The 15215-nt window shown below is 44.0% G+C and overlaps 1 protein-coding gene across 1 annotated transcript in view; it reads right to left on the reverse strand.

Annotated features, from left to right (window-relative positions):
- Positions 1-149: 149 nt before the first annotated feature.
- Positions 150-15215, reverse strand: part of src (v-src avian sarcoma (Schmidt-Ruppin A-2) viral oncogene homolog) — a 23603-nt gene continuing 8537 nt past the window's right edge. The window contains 13 exon segments of the mRNA XM_068732651.1: positions 150-3029; positions 3196-3327; positions 4074-4227; positions 4324-4400; positions 4977-5156; positions 5846-6001; positions 6098-6247; positions 7481-7584; positions 8517-8615; positions 9240-9257; positions 10208-10221; positions 10223-10308; positions 10400-10655. Coding sequence (XP_068588752.1) covers positions 2821-3029; positions 3196-3327; positions 4074-4227; positions 4324-4400; positions 4977-5156; positions 5846-6001; positions 6098-6247; positions 7481-7584; positions 8517-8615; positions 9240-9257; positions 10208-10221; positions 10223-10308; positions 10400-10646 — 1626 coding nt within the window. The 5' untranslated portion in view covers positions 10647-10655 and the 3' untranslated portion in view covers positions 150-2820.

Below are 15215 nucleotides of genomic sequence, written 5' to 3' on the forward strand. Positions count from 1 at the left end.
ATCTGTATTCACACCCACACTGAGGCAACTGACAAATAAAAGTAAAGCAGGTCTATTACTACCTTTGGTCACAGACTTATTGACTCACTTCACTCGATACGAGAGACTGAATTCATTCAGTTCATAAACACGATAGGATACAGTTGGCAATATACAAATTTTATTCAAACGTATACTTTTCAAATTTGAACAATATTCAGTAGGATTTAACAAAGAGCTATTTATCTGAAAATTCCCATTGGATACAGTAGAAAAGAGTATATATAGGAATATCACAGATTTAAAAAATATCTGCATAGCCAGAGAGAAGACCCCCACAGAACCCAACAGGAAATAACCTTGGCTTGTAAGCGAGGCTGCATACAAATAACATGATCATTTTCGTGCACTTTTTGCTCATAAGCATTGAGTGAGGCAGGTCAGGAATATAAGGGAACGATGCCAGAGCACCTGACTACACCCATGCGGGCCAATGCATTCACTGTGGCATATGTCCACGGGACATAGTACGCTTCCCGGATATCAAACTCCTTCAATTCATGACAGCCAAATCATTTTCGGTATGGAGTTATTTAATCATAATGAGCAGCGCCTTATGAACAACAAGCTGGAGATGTCGATCAAACCATTGAGCGATTGTGGGCGCACAGAGAATGGCAACACACACACACACACACACACACACACACACACACACACACACACACACACACACACACACACACACACACACATACACATACACATACACACACACACACACACAATGTTGGTCAGGTGTACCCAGAAAAAAAAAAAACCCAAAATGTTTAACAAGAATGACATTTGATTACCTGCTCATTTACCAGCCTCTGAAGCAGCACCAAAATGATTTAAAGATTATCACGATGTAAACATTTGTGGTTTTGATTGTATTATGGGATGGAGTGATGCTGGTAGATGATCAGTATCTGGCAAGACGGAACTGTTGCGAGTCAGGGGATACGGAGCAGTTCTCCTCACCGATTCGGTCAGTCATATTGAAAATGTACAACCAAGATACGTTTCACAGAAATATGAGCACAAAGAAAAAAACATTTGTGTTTCTATAATATATATTTATATCGTTATTGTTATGTTATTTAACCCATGAAAGTACCATAAACATTAAAGTTTAAATGATGACGCCAAAAGTCAAATAAACAATTGGGTTATTTTTAAAAAGGAATAAATTATAGAGATGATATATACAAAAAAAAAAAAAATATTAGCATTAAGGATATTTACAATTAAGTCTCAATATGCCAATTTATTTGCTGTACATGCTGTGTTTATGGGAAGGCTCTCTGGTCTGCTCCATACAGGCTGGAAGGAGGCGTAACCATCCTCAGCACAGCATCGCTCTGTTGCTCATTTATCACAGAAACACAATATCTCCAGTGTACGATTGTGCACAAAGATGCGCTGAATAGGAAAATACTGAGGCTGATTAAAGATAGAAAGCTTCATATTAATGAAGGTCAGAACGGAATAGAGACAAGAAGAGTCACCTGATTATTTTAATTTGAATGCTTGAACACAAATCGGCACCTTGGAACCATGCTGGTGGTGCCGGTTGGTGCAGGATCTCAAAACAGTGGGTTGTCCTTTAAGGAAGAACAACTGCTTACACAACTCAAACTTCATTGTAAGAAAAGTAGAGTAGTAAAATACACTTTTACACAGTAGAAGAGAGTACAAAAGAGATTTTCCATGGCACAAAAATCCTTGCAGCAGAATTCTAGTCTTCTCCATCCTGAGACGACCATTAGTGATCAGTAGCCATTTGTTTGTAAGAAAAGTCACAATTAGAAAATAGATAAGACTCTGCCTGTTCTCTTCTTTGAGTTTAGCTGTATGTTGGTCACAGCGATACACCAATTCGTCCAATTGGGGAGTGACACTACGCACTCTTATGGGAATCAAAAGGTGTTAGTCTGGTACTTAATCTCACAGCGGGTCGGGGGGGGGGGGGGGGGGGGGACTGGCTGAAATGTCGCACAGCGGAAGCATGATTATTAAGTCAAACCGTTCACCTGAATCTATTCCAGGTGATCCAGGTCTGACAACAAAATAAAACCCACAACGTCCTGGCAAATGATTGGATGTTCCAAATAGTCGCTTGTCAAGTGGCAACGTGGAAGACGGACTCTGAGCATGTTGTTGTCTCAAATGGTACCCCAAAGAAAATGCAGTGAAAATAGACATCCTGAAGACGGGCTTTCAGCAGGGCAACGCTTGTATCCAACATTCATTCTCTGGACTCCCATGTTTGACCCGTATGCAGTCTTTTACGTCATAGTCCGGTGTCACACTTGCAGTGTTGGAGCGGGCAAACTACAAGATCAGTCAGGTGAGTTAACACGGGAAGAGTGCATGGGGAATGTATATCATCGTGGCGCCTTAAAAACACAAGGAAGGTAGAACAACCTGCTCGGATGTGTAAGGTGTTGATTTGACTGGCAAACAGAATAACACAGTACTGTATAATAAACTCAAAATAATACCACAGTTTAGTCTTTTACTTTGAAAGCAGTCCATCGGAGCGGACGTGTTGAAGAGCATGACAATGACTTTGGAAAGAGGCAGGAACTGAAAGTTGCTGATTGGTTTCATGTCCCACTGATACTACTTGATGTCAGAGAGTAAACTGACAGTACCCAGAATGCAGTCGGCTCTCTGCCCCGTTATACAGCACATACATACCCTGACACATACTTGTCCATGCACTCTGGGAGTAGATGCACATGCTCAAGTTTTGCCGCATGCAAGGACGCATGCACATTTCCACGTTCAGCCCAGTTACAGGTTCTCTCCCGGCTGGTACTGAGGCTCTGTGGAGGTGAAGTAATCCTCCAGAAAGCCCTGCAGGTACTCGAAGGTGGGCCTCTCCTCGGCCTCTTTTCTCCAGCAGGTCAGCATCAGCTCATGCATGGACTCAGGACACTCCGCTGGGCACGGCATCCTGTAGCCGCGCTCCACCTGGTCTAACACCTCGCGGTTCACCATACCTGGGAGAGCAAAGGCATGATGCCAGAAACACGTAATCACAATTTGAGCCGTATCATTTCTTATGACATAAATCTTTATGCTGTTGGACTGGCGGAGCGTAATAAAAACAGAATATGCAGGTTAATCTCTCGAACTGAAAAATGGGTTGAAGAAAACGATCCTTGCCTGGATAGGGCACTCGGCCTTTGGTGGCCAATTCAGTCAGCAGGACCCCGAAGGACCAGACGTCAGATTTAATGGTGAAGCGGCCGTACAGCGCGGCCTCGGGAGCCGTCCACTTGATGGGGAACTTGGCTCCTGCGAGAAGACAGGTTTATCAGCAAGTTAGAATGAGGTCATTTTAGCAGTGACTAAGACTAGAATTACCGCCTCGTGGTTATATGCCTCCGCCAAGCAGTCATGCTGCGGTTTACATCCATGTCTGTCTAAAATGTCATCGTTTCGTCATTTTATCCTATTAAATATTTGTGTGAAATTGTGATGAATAGCATATGAATTCTTGAATTATGGCCAAACATGTGTTTTGTGAGGAAACAGCGACCTTTGACCATTAATATCTAATCAGTTCTTGAGTCCAAGAAGACGTTTGTTCCTAATTTGAAGGCGTTCCTGAGATAAGCCAAAAAAGATAAAGGCACATTACGCCTGCTGCATAAATAATAACGTTTCCTGGATCCTATCAGTAGTTCCCAACTTGGATTTGTGGAAAGATATCTGAGGGGTTGTGAGATGATCAAAGGGATGAGAAAACAACATTAACCTCTGATGCACAAAATGTTAATTTTTTTAAAACCTTTTTTTCAAATGATTTTTTTTAATATACTGGATACTTTCACCTCTTCACATCTAAAGATAATATTCAAACTAGACATGCTGAAGGGAAACATCACTCTTTAGTTGAACTGCTCATAACTCCCCATAACCTGTGATGTGGGCTCACAAACAGATAGAACTTCATTTTGGTCACAAGCTAATAAAGCAGGTGGGGAACCACTGCGCTATAATGAGAAACAGTGAAAAACAACACCCTCCTGTGGTCTCACCTTGCCTAGCAGTATATTCATTGTCCTCAATGAGGCGAGCCAGACCAAAATCAGCCACTTTGCAAACCAGATTATCTCCCACCAGGATGTTAGCGGCTCTCAGGTCTCTGTGCACATAGTTCATCCTCTCCACATACGCCATCCCTGAAGCAATCTGAGAAAGAGACACAGCTTTGTGGTTGTCTGCCCTGAAAGAAAACACCAGAAATACTATTTTCAACCGATTTAAGTGATTATTATTTGTGCTGACCTGTGAAGCCATGTCCACCAGCTGGGGGAGGCGGAGCATTTTACCCATGTCGCCTTTCAGGAAATCCAGTAAGCTACCTGTTGACAGAAACACATGCAGGTTTGTACAAAATTGTTGGAGGTGTTGTGGTCATTTCAGCTTTTATACTGTGTCCCTGTACTAATGTGTTACCCATGTATTATTCTATTTAAGTACATACATAATGAGGTGTAATACAATTATTATTTTTAATGTGTGTGAGTTGCTTAGTTTTGAAGATCGCCTGTATGGAGCTACAGTATATGTTACTCTGCTTGTGGTGCTCAAAATGCCAAAATATGTATTTTTGATTTTGGGAAGAACTGCCCCTTTACGGTTTATTTTGAGAAAACATGACATTTTTAAAATATATTTGTATTTGTCAGTTAGCGCATCATAGCCTGACTTGGTTTTGATTGGCTCCCTTCATAAAAAAGTCCTTGCAGTCATGCAGGTTTTCAGTGGATACATTTATTGAAATACAACTATTTGAAAAAAATCCATATATATATATATATATATATATATATATATATATATATATATATTTATATATATACTGAAAAACATTATTTGCTTCCTGAGTTCTACTGTAAACATGTTTATATGTTAAAGTGTGATGAATCCTAGCTCACCTTGTCCCATGTACTCTGTGACGATGTAGATCGGCTCCTCGGACACCACAGCATAGAGCTGAACCAGCTTTTCATGCCTCAGCTTCTTCATGACCTGAGCTTCCTGGAGGAAGGCCTCAGGAGACATAGTGCCGGTTTTCAGAGTCTTTATTGCCACCCGTGTTGTCCCGTTCCAGGTTCCTGGATATTTAAAAAAAAATGAGAGTCACATCAGTATTGATTGTTACAAGGCAATCAATTATTAGCTTCCAGCATAAAGTCATGTGAAACCAAATGACCAACACTGCTAGAACAAAACCTATACCGGTGATTTCCAACCGGTGCTACATGTACCCCATGGGACACTTCTGTAGTTGTCAGGGGGGTATGAGGAAAGATTGTGAGTAGCTATAACACCTAAACACTACGTGTATACGCAGAAACCTTAAAGAAGCGAGCAGAGAAGTTGAAACATGACTGAATTGTTGAAAAAGCTAAAAAAAAGGGTTAAAGCACCATGCTCCTCCCATTAAAAGTGGTAGATATATACGAATGCTTCACCTTTCCACCTGACTCATTCATTCATTTTGATCATCTGGCATACTGACCATTGCCAGCTATGAGCCATAGCAACAATAATAGCATTAAAGAGGAAAGAAGGAGCTCAAATGCACGATTTTGGGTAAAGATTCGAAAGGAGCATGGAAGAATATAACTTCTATATGCACTTTGATTTTCAGACAGTTTGTTAATAATTTACTGGAAGTGTGCTTTGCAACTTCCTTGTTCAATACGAGCAAATGTCTCCACGGAATGACAGAAAACCAGCAGAAGCACTTTCTGAGATGCTTGGGTTTTTAAATCAAGAAACAGATGAAGGCACGGCTTACCCATCCAGACCTCTCCAAAGCAGCCCTGTCCCAGCTTGAGGTCGAGACGGAGGGACTCTCTTGGGATCTCCCAGGCATCCTTGGACAAGCCCTGAGTCTGAGGCTTCAGCACCGGACAGATGTCTGTCAGACTGTGACACAGCCCGTCAGAGTGCTCTGGGGGACACAAGAGAAGACATGTGGTGAAAAAAAGGGAAATCCAGCTTCCTTCCAAATGGCAGAATAATCCTCCATGTGACGATATGAACTCACTGCGATAGTGGTTCACAAGCTGCTGCAGGTTGCTGAACTGTGTGCGTGATGTGATGTAGAAGCCTCCGCTGTCCAGCTTCCTGATCTTGTAGTGCTTCACATTCAGCCCTTTGGTGTTGTCATAGTCCAATACAGACAGACAGTAGGCACCTGGAAAGAAGAAGAAGAAGAGCAAATGTGTTCATACATGGCAAGTATAAACTATTCTAATAATCTGGGACGAAAACATTGAATCTATCAGAAACGTCACAAAAACGTAAAAGTAAGTTAAATGGCGTGATCACATTGTTTAAATGGATATTAAAAGGAGAAATTAGGGTGACAATGTGCCTATTGCGCCACTAGAGGGCAGCGTCAGTCAGACGAATAAAACAGCATGAATCCCAGAGCTCTGAATGTTTGAACTGGGTGATGTGGCCTGTGGTTGCACAGTCCTCAGCCTCAGCTCCACGCTGACCTAATTCTGTCGGGCTCACCCACCCAGTACCTCTCCACTCACTCATCTACTCGCTCTCCCTCATCCCTCCCCACCGTGTCCCTTCCCCCCCCCCATTCTATGCAGGGCTTACATAGATATCCAATACTAGGACACAACGGGAATCCTGAAATGTACATGTGTACACAAATCACATGCACACGCACACACACAGAGCTAGCTAAACCTGTGGGGACAGCGTTGCTGCAGCTGCTTATCAGAACTGTCTGCAGACTGAGTCCCACAGGCGTCACATCCAACCTTCTCCCATCTGCCTGCTTCGTCTCTCTTCTGTACCCACGCCGACACAGCGTGGCGACATGTCTCAATGCTTGACAGAATTCGCTTTCTTCTCCTTGGTGCATTTTGCTAAGACATGTCATGAGCTTCATGTTGAGATCTGAAGCTTTCTTTTAATTTATTATTATTTTGAAAAATAAATAAAAATGACACATAGGCGCCCACAAAAACTGCAATTGAAAAAAACACCGTTAATAAATGGTATTAGGTTTTTCACAAATTCCCAGGACACACTTTACTAACTTACTTCCCCAATACTCTGTGTTAAACCCTTGTTCATAACACTCATTTTAACGTTTAATAGGGCTGGTAATCGTTAGAAATGTTTTGCTTCAGGTGCTACATGATATCCGAGTTTCATTCAAATATCAAAATAAAATTTTAAAAAATCAGAATTTGTATCTGAATAACATATTGCTCTTGTGAAGGCAAATTTGCCTCCGTTGAGGAATTTCTTCGACAAAAAGCCCTTTTTTTTAATTTTAAAGAATTTTGGAGCAAACAAAGATTTTGATACTTGATGCAAAGAGCACATTTTGGTCAAGACTCGAGGCGAGCTGAGGTTTGACCCCCAGCCCGACAGCCCTCTTTGCGTGAGGCGCTCTTACCTTTGGTGGTCTCACTCTCTCGCACCAGGAAAGTCCCTCTCCTGTTCTCTAGACTTAGCAGCAGCCTCTCTGAGTCGCGGCGAGTGATCTTACCAAAGAACCACCTGGTGAGGTTGAGATAAAACATGGGACACACAGGGAGCAGGTTGGTGAGGGGAAGAAGATGCGTGTGGGTGGAGGAGAAGGAATGACCAAGCGAGGGTGAGTTTGTTGCTCGTGGTTTCAGAAAATGTAGTAAAACTTCATCTTTGCATTCCAGATGCAATGCTTACTAATGCCTACAGTGCAACAGCTGCTTACCTGGACTCTAGAGTCAGTCTGAGATGACTGGAGGGGCAGGAGGAAAAGTGAAAAATTGAGTTGTTATAAAAGTATAAAAGTAGTTTGTGTGGCTTGATTGTATAAGCAAGCAGGTTAGCATGTAGAGTTAAGTAGTGTGTGTCCCCCAGGAGAAGAAAACAGTAAAAGTACCTCAGTCATTTCAAGGAATACTTATACATTTTGGGGAAATACGCTCATTTGCCTTTTTTTTGACGGGACCTAGATGCACAGATTGATACCACTTTCATGCTTTTAGGGTAATTACAGCCAGAAGTCGTTTAGCTTAGCTTAGCATAATGGACCTCTTGCCTCCAGTGTGAAATTGTGAGACAACCCCCCCCCCAGGTACAACCACAATTGAGGTTTTCACACTTGGGTTTTTGTACAGATTATACACACAAAATATAGCGTGTTAATAAGTGAGCTTCACAGTTTAGGAAGGTGGATTTCGTTACCTTTGGACGGATAAGCTAAGCTAACCAGCCGCTGACTGTAGCTTAATCTAACGGACCGACATGAGCGTGATTTCAACCGTCTCATCTAACTCTCGACAAGAAAGCAAATAAGTGTCGTACTCCCCCCCCCCCCCCCCCCCCCCCCCGAGACCTAATTTTAAATTCACATTGACATGAAAAAGCAAGACAATTCTTCAGAATCAAATATTTGAGTGTGCTTAGACAGATACAAGACACAGCAAGGAAAAGAAAGGTTTTACTCTTCTGCCTGGATGGAGTCAGATGGAGCCACATAATTGCTGGGGATATAACCACTCTCTCCAGTGGTGAGGGAGCGCGCCAGCCACCAGTCGCCTTCTCTGCAGAGATGAAACGATAACACACAGCTTCACGAGGCTCATCACACACACACACACACACCCAACAACACAAACGAGTCAGTCTGACTTTAAGGCTGGTGTTTATCAAGTGTCTCAGAACATAATAAATGCCGCTGCTGATAATTTGGCTTCTCGGTTAGCCACTCAAAAGATTTAGTTCCCACAGTAATTGAGCTCTTGGCTCTGGAGAAGCTTGATAAATGCGAGCCCGGGTATCTCTACTATTTGGGTGTTATGCCATTATAAACAAACATGCATTCATGTAGGTGTGACAACAGGAGGGATGGAGCTTGTGCGCTACACTTAATCGGGGAGTGAGTAGCTTTGCAGCACTAGATTCCCTTCCAAAGTAAAATGACCGTTTGATTCCATTAATTGCCTCGAGTTGACCTGGATTGATCGTAGTGCTGCAAGGCTTCGCACCGACTTCCCCCAGACTACTTCACTGAAGGATCAGGGGCGGCATGGCAGAGTTACGCGGTTTGTGCCTTTCCTAGTGAAGTGGTATTACGGTGCAAAAGTACCTTGTGCGCTTCAGGTGATACAAACACAGAGACGGACAAACGGCACATTCAAATACAATTCCAGGAAAGCTTCACAAACCTGCAGTTCACTTTCCTCCTGTAAAAACAATTGTGATGGTTTGTGATGAAATGGAAAAGAGAGATGAAAGGGAAATGGTGGAAAAGAAAAAGGGGTTAAAGAAAGAAGAGAGCACGTTATGAGCTGTTGAAGAATAGCAGAGTACAGGCTCATAATATGACAAATATGGTGCATAAAGCTACGACCCTAAAATATTTAAATCGTTACATAACTTGCAGACATAATGATGAGGCAAAAGCTCGAAAACATGCAGGGGGCACAAAATTACAATAATATAAGCCTATCAGGTCAATGTACAGTACATGGCTGCACAAATGATGTGCCTGCCTGACACCTTATTTGACGGTGATTACCCGTAAACTAATCTCAGAGATTGTTAATGTATTCTGGTTGTACTTGACCCAATACTGATCCAGGTCTTGGCTTAAGGGGCCAGATGCAGTGATAATCCACTATTGTCCTCAGCTCCCTGCCTTCTAGGTCAGCAGTTTGTTAGTGGGAACGCAGCACTGGGGGTGCAGCGCTACAGTATATGGTTCACTGCACCTCTATTGATTCATAGAGCACGCTCTAAAGACAAGCCTGGCTCTCCACAAACAGCTTTCATTTGCGTTTTTGGTTAACTGGGTCTCGGGATACACCAGTATGAAAAATAGCCACGTCCTTACTGAGTGGGCCGAGCGGCGAGACGTAGTCGGCCTTTTTGTGAATGAAGCAAAGATTGTGTGGAAAACGCGTCGGCAAGCTCTACCGAGGAACCCCGTTTCTATGGTTACAGTGGGTTTCAGAGAGGCGACGGGCATTTTCGGGGTGTAAAACAGCCAGTCAGACAACTGAGCAATAACTCAGACAGACAATCTGTGGACGTGTCTACGTGCAAGTTCTCCCTCATCATTCACACAGCGAGTGTATCCGTGACGAAGATCGATTTGAAAAAAGGACATTCTGTGATTCTGCATCATCCTTACGTGTTGTTGACTATTCTGGAGGCGTTCGCCCTTCCTGAAAGAAAGGTCCGAGGCCGTTCTGGACTCGTAGTCATACAACGCCACGAAGGTCGTCACGCCTCCTGTTAGGACAGAAAGTTTGGCCGTTACCAGAGACATGTCGTACACACAGTTAAAACAACAGACGCAACACGTCAAGCGGACGGTTCTCACCTGCTAGTGTGATTCTGTTGGGAGAGGTGACGGTATTGTTGTCCACACCTCCAAACAGGGCCAGCTCTGGAGTACTGGTCTGATTGCCACCAAGACCTCCATCCATAGTGGGACTACGATTGGGTGTTAAGGACTGTTGATTGGAGCTGAGGTGGTGGCCGCCGACCCCTCCACCAGAGCTGAGGTTGCCCTCGAGGCTGCGGGTTCGCTGGCCAACATCCTTGGGCTTACTCTTGGATCCCCCCATGGCCAAGGCCTGTAGTGCATTGAAGGACAGAGATAACAGTCTATGAGATCGCAGGTAAAAAACAACAACTGTCAAACATAAATTACATACCAAATTTTCATCAGGTAGACTTGCTTTCTTATGTCATTTTCTCAGAACACGTTCTCTGGAAAAATTCCTCTGACTGCCACAAGGCCAGATGCAGAAACCAGAGACGGAATGGAGACCACGGCTCTAAACCCACCGAGACGCAGTGTCATGTCGACCGCATGAACCGCAACTTCCCAACGGACGGAGGAGCAGCTGCCGCTCCACGGTTTCCAAACACACACGAGATACATTTCACCCTACTGCCACCAGCTGAGCACACACACACACACACACACACACACACCCACACACACACACACACACACACACACACACACACACACACACAAGCAGACACGTCGCGCATTCCTGCATGAACATGTGTCGGACACGGATGCACAGACGGAGACATCAGCATTTTTTGTGGCGTCATAGTCCACAGCTTCATGGAAAAGGATCATTTAAAGACGAGTTTATTTATCAAGTCAAGCTGGGTATCTCCTGCCAAATCCTACTCACATCCACGCCCTTGATGAGAGCAGAGACAAAGGCTTCAGTTTCAAGTCGGAAACATAGACTATAGCCTGTCACTGCAAGGTAAACCAGCGTACACTCTAAGCGATATACGTCGTTTTAGGCAGTTCTTTCTTCGAGGTGGCTAAAATACGTTTTGCTGCTGCCCTGTCTACCGCAGTACATTACTTTGCTTCTGTGCAGCAACTCTGTTTTTTTTCCAAACTAGGGTGAGCCAGCAACAAATCTACTGTAGAGTAATACACTGACTATAGAGAAGAACCTCATACAGCCCCACTTCAAAACACCTTTAAAAAGGTGAACTGACAAGTACAAAGCTCCTCCTTCTTGAAGAAGTACTAAATCACTTAACTGATTAACAGAAGATTGATCACCAACAATTAGGATAACCAAGTCATCACTTAATGAACTCATCATTTAATGAATTAGCAGCCACACTAGCAGCATTGTGAGGCTCTCTGTGACTGTTGCCAACACCAGCTGCTAACATGATGCAATCATGCTGATGTGTTAGCATGCGAACATTTCCTAATTGGCACTAAAACGCACAGTACAGCTGAGGCTCAGGAATGTCATTAGTTCTCAGGTGTTTTGGTCGTAAACCAAATTCATTTTTAGAAGAAAAGTGTGAATGGATCAACAAAGTTATTGGTGGTGATGGTGATGGAACAATCGACCAATTAACATTTCCATCACTAGAGCCGCGATGCAGAAAAAAAACCCTGCCAAACATCAATGTGTTTTTTTGGACTGTTGGTTGGACAATACAGGCAAATGGAGACATTTGCCTATTTACTCATGCAGACATCGTAATTCCTTGGAGAAATGTCTCCGACACCCTGACAAACATAAGTCCGACACTCATTTCTATTTATAAATTTATATATTTCGGTCTCAACCAAATCCTGCGAAATATATCTGTCTCTTAAGCAGCTGAGTGCTTTGCTATGTTGTTTGTTGCTGGAGAGGAACACCGGGTTAATCAGAGCTTATTTGCTGATTGTTGTTGCTGCAAATTGGAGACTTGAGAATAAACAAAACTGTAAAACTGTAAAAAAAAAAAGAAGATGCTGAAATGCTCTGTAACTTGTGTGAAATGTGAGGCGATAACTCTCTGTGGCTCCATCACTACAAGGCAGTGACCCGGTTTACATCATAGATCATTTTGCTCCCTTGTTAATTTGAAACAATTGATTGGTGCAGCTTTAACAGTAAAAATAATCAACACATGAATTGATAATGAATCCTCAGTTGCAACTCTACTGTGCAGCCACTGATTCATTTATGTGCTCTACGAGGAACATTTAACAGGCACACTGCTTCGCTTTTATTTTTCATGTTGCTGACTGTTAAAACCGTGGAGTAGTTCCAGACAGTGTGAGCATATAAGTGAGTCATTAGATGACAGTGTTGAACATCAGTAAGTTTTTAGCAATGGAAAAAAAAACAAAAAAAAAAACGGAGATAACTCTCACAAAGCCTGATGAGACCAGACCCAAAAGGTCAAGAGGGCAGTTCTGGATTGGATTTGGACTCCACATATCTTCATTACTGTAGCTTCCCCCGCCTACAAGGGCTGATGAAGTGGCTCTAATAACAGCTTAGAGCCAGGAAATCATTACACTAAGCCAAGGATAATTTAGAGAGTCAAGCCTGTGCTATCATGGATAGATATAGCCACGGGGGTCCACTAGGAAATGCTAATTTACAGAAAACACTAAGGTGGGGTGGCTGGGGAGCCCTTCTGATAAGCAGAGGAGGGTCGCAGTGCGTATGGGAAGTGTCAGGCTGCTCAGCCCTCAGCTGACATTACCCTGCCTGACTGTTGCTATTTAGGAGGCCATACATCTGTTATTGGAGTCAGCCAATGCATGAGCTCTCTCCCATTCACAGCAAAAAGAGTCTAATCCTATACAAGAGACAAGCCTCCGTACGCAGGCTAGCAGGCATGCTCGCAGTCACAGCGATGCAGTGACATATGGTGTGGAAAATGCGCGCACAAAGATGAGCACAGTTATCTAACCACGCAAGGGATATTAGCGAAGCTGTCACTGGTTCTTGTCGGTCATTTTTCCTGCTCCCCCTCCTCCCCCCCTCGTTTTTTCACAATGTCAATCTGCTGGGAGAGAGGGGACGACGGCTTTCAGTCACTTTTTGGAGATTCCTATGGATGTACAGAATGTGCAAGAGCACACTGAGCTCATCCAAAAGACGAGTGCGGCTCAGAAACAGGAAGAAAGTGGGAGCGGGAGAAATGAAGGAAGGGAGGGGTTCATTTTAGGTTGGCATCATGGACCGAGAGGGGAGGCGAGGAAGCGAAGAGGGGGTCAATGGAGCCGTACAGTCGATACCCTCCCCCCCCCCACCCCCCACCCACCCCAACTCCCACCCCCAGGGCATGTCTGCATAAATGGGGGTCGCAACCCAGCAACTGTAACATAGCGTGCAGGTTGACAGACACGAGAGCGCAGACACAAAGATGTCGGGTGACTCGCGGAGCTGCTCTTTGTGTGATCCCTGCGTTCTCCCCGGGCAAAGCAGACTGCTTGCATAGTTAATAAGCTATCGGAGGCAGAACGGAGAGCTTAAGTGAGACATTATGCGGACAAGACCATCGCTAAATAATGGTGACTGATGCTGACTCGCTAGAAAATGCGTGTAGGACAGCAGCTGGGCGTGTAACATGGCATCTGACATGATTTAGCCACTCACGAATTTCAGGGTTGAAAAGAATTAGGTTTGTTGGCCGGGCAGCGTTCTGATACTCTGACCCAAACTGCACACCCAGACAAACACGGGGACAACTCCCGGAAAGGGAAGACCGAACCGAGCAAACGCCGAGAGTCCCGGGCCTTTCCTCACACTCAGTTTGCAACAGAACCATCTTTTGTCAGCTCACAGCAGGCGGCGTAAACAAGACACAGAAGTGGCCTGTAGCTCGCAGGCTGCCAGCTCTTAGCGTGTTTTAGCTCTAACAGCCGGCAGGAAATATGGAAATGAAGGAAGTCATGAAGGCAAACATGTCATGTTTTGCAGGAATCATGTTTGTGTGTGTGTATCATCAGTCGCTAATAGTAACAAGAGCCTGATTCTGGCCTAATAGGGCTGAGGTACTGTAACAAGCGTACACTGTCTGGGGATGGGGGGGTGGGGGGGGGGGGCTGCATTAAAAATCCCTCTGGCAAGGTGGGGGGTATGTGGCTGAGTGTGTGGGGATTTGTTTAATTATGCATAAGATCTGACAATGAATTCCAAATCCTTCAGGTCTCCTGGGCTTTTGGTAAATGGGAATAGACTTTTTAATATTGCTGCCGGGGTTGTTCCCCCCTACAGGATGTTGAATATCCCCGTTTTGCTTGCTTTTTCATTTGCTATGAAAAGAAAACAATTACGATCTCCGTCATTGAAATAAAAGAGGTAAATAAAAGAGTCTTTCAACCATTAATAGGCTTCACTGATGGAGTCTTTGTCAGGATCATGACACGGGTCCATATCCCCCCCGCCAAACAACACAGGCTTTGTAATTAAGTCTCTCCGCTGCTCTTGTTCGTTTAAAAAAAAAAAAAAAAAAAAAAAATCTTTTCATCATTCGGGAAGGATCAAATAGTCATGAACATCAAATTGAACAATCCTGCCTCAGATGTTCCGTATGCAGGCTTTTAATGAGAGATTCCCCACTACGGGGCTGAAGCAAACCCGAAGTAATACTGAGGGAGGACGGTGAACCTCTGCTATGTGACGCCGCATGTCAGGGCTTGCATGTTGCGATGACAGCTACAGTAAAGACCATTCGCTTCTACCTCGCAGCGCTAGTGTTGGCCCGTGGTCGGGCATGTTCTGACAATCTACCTTCGCTAATAGAGACCGGTCTTTAACGCCTCGGGCAGCAGGTTAAAGGTCACAATTAAGCTTTAGCTGAAAATTGCAACAATGACACTTTTGTCTTAACACTTTGTCACATGGTAG

This window comes from Cebidichthys violaceus, unplaced genomic scaffold (genome assembly GCF_023349555.1).
Source record: "Cebidichthys violaceus isolate CVI_PGR_0920_01 unplaced genomic scaffold, fCebVio1.0.p SCAF_6, whole genome shotgun sequence".
Taxonomy (NCBI): Eukaryota; Metazoa; Chordata; class Actinopteri; order Perciformes; family Stichaeidae; genus Cebidichthys; species Cebidichthys violaceus.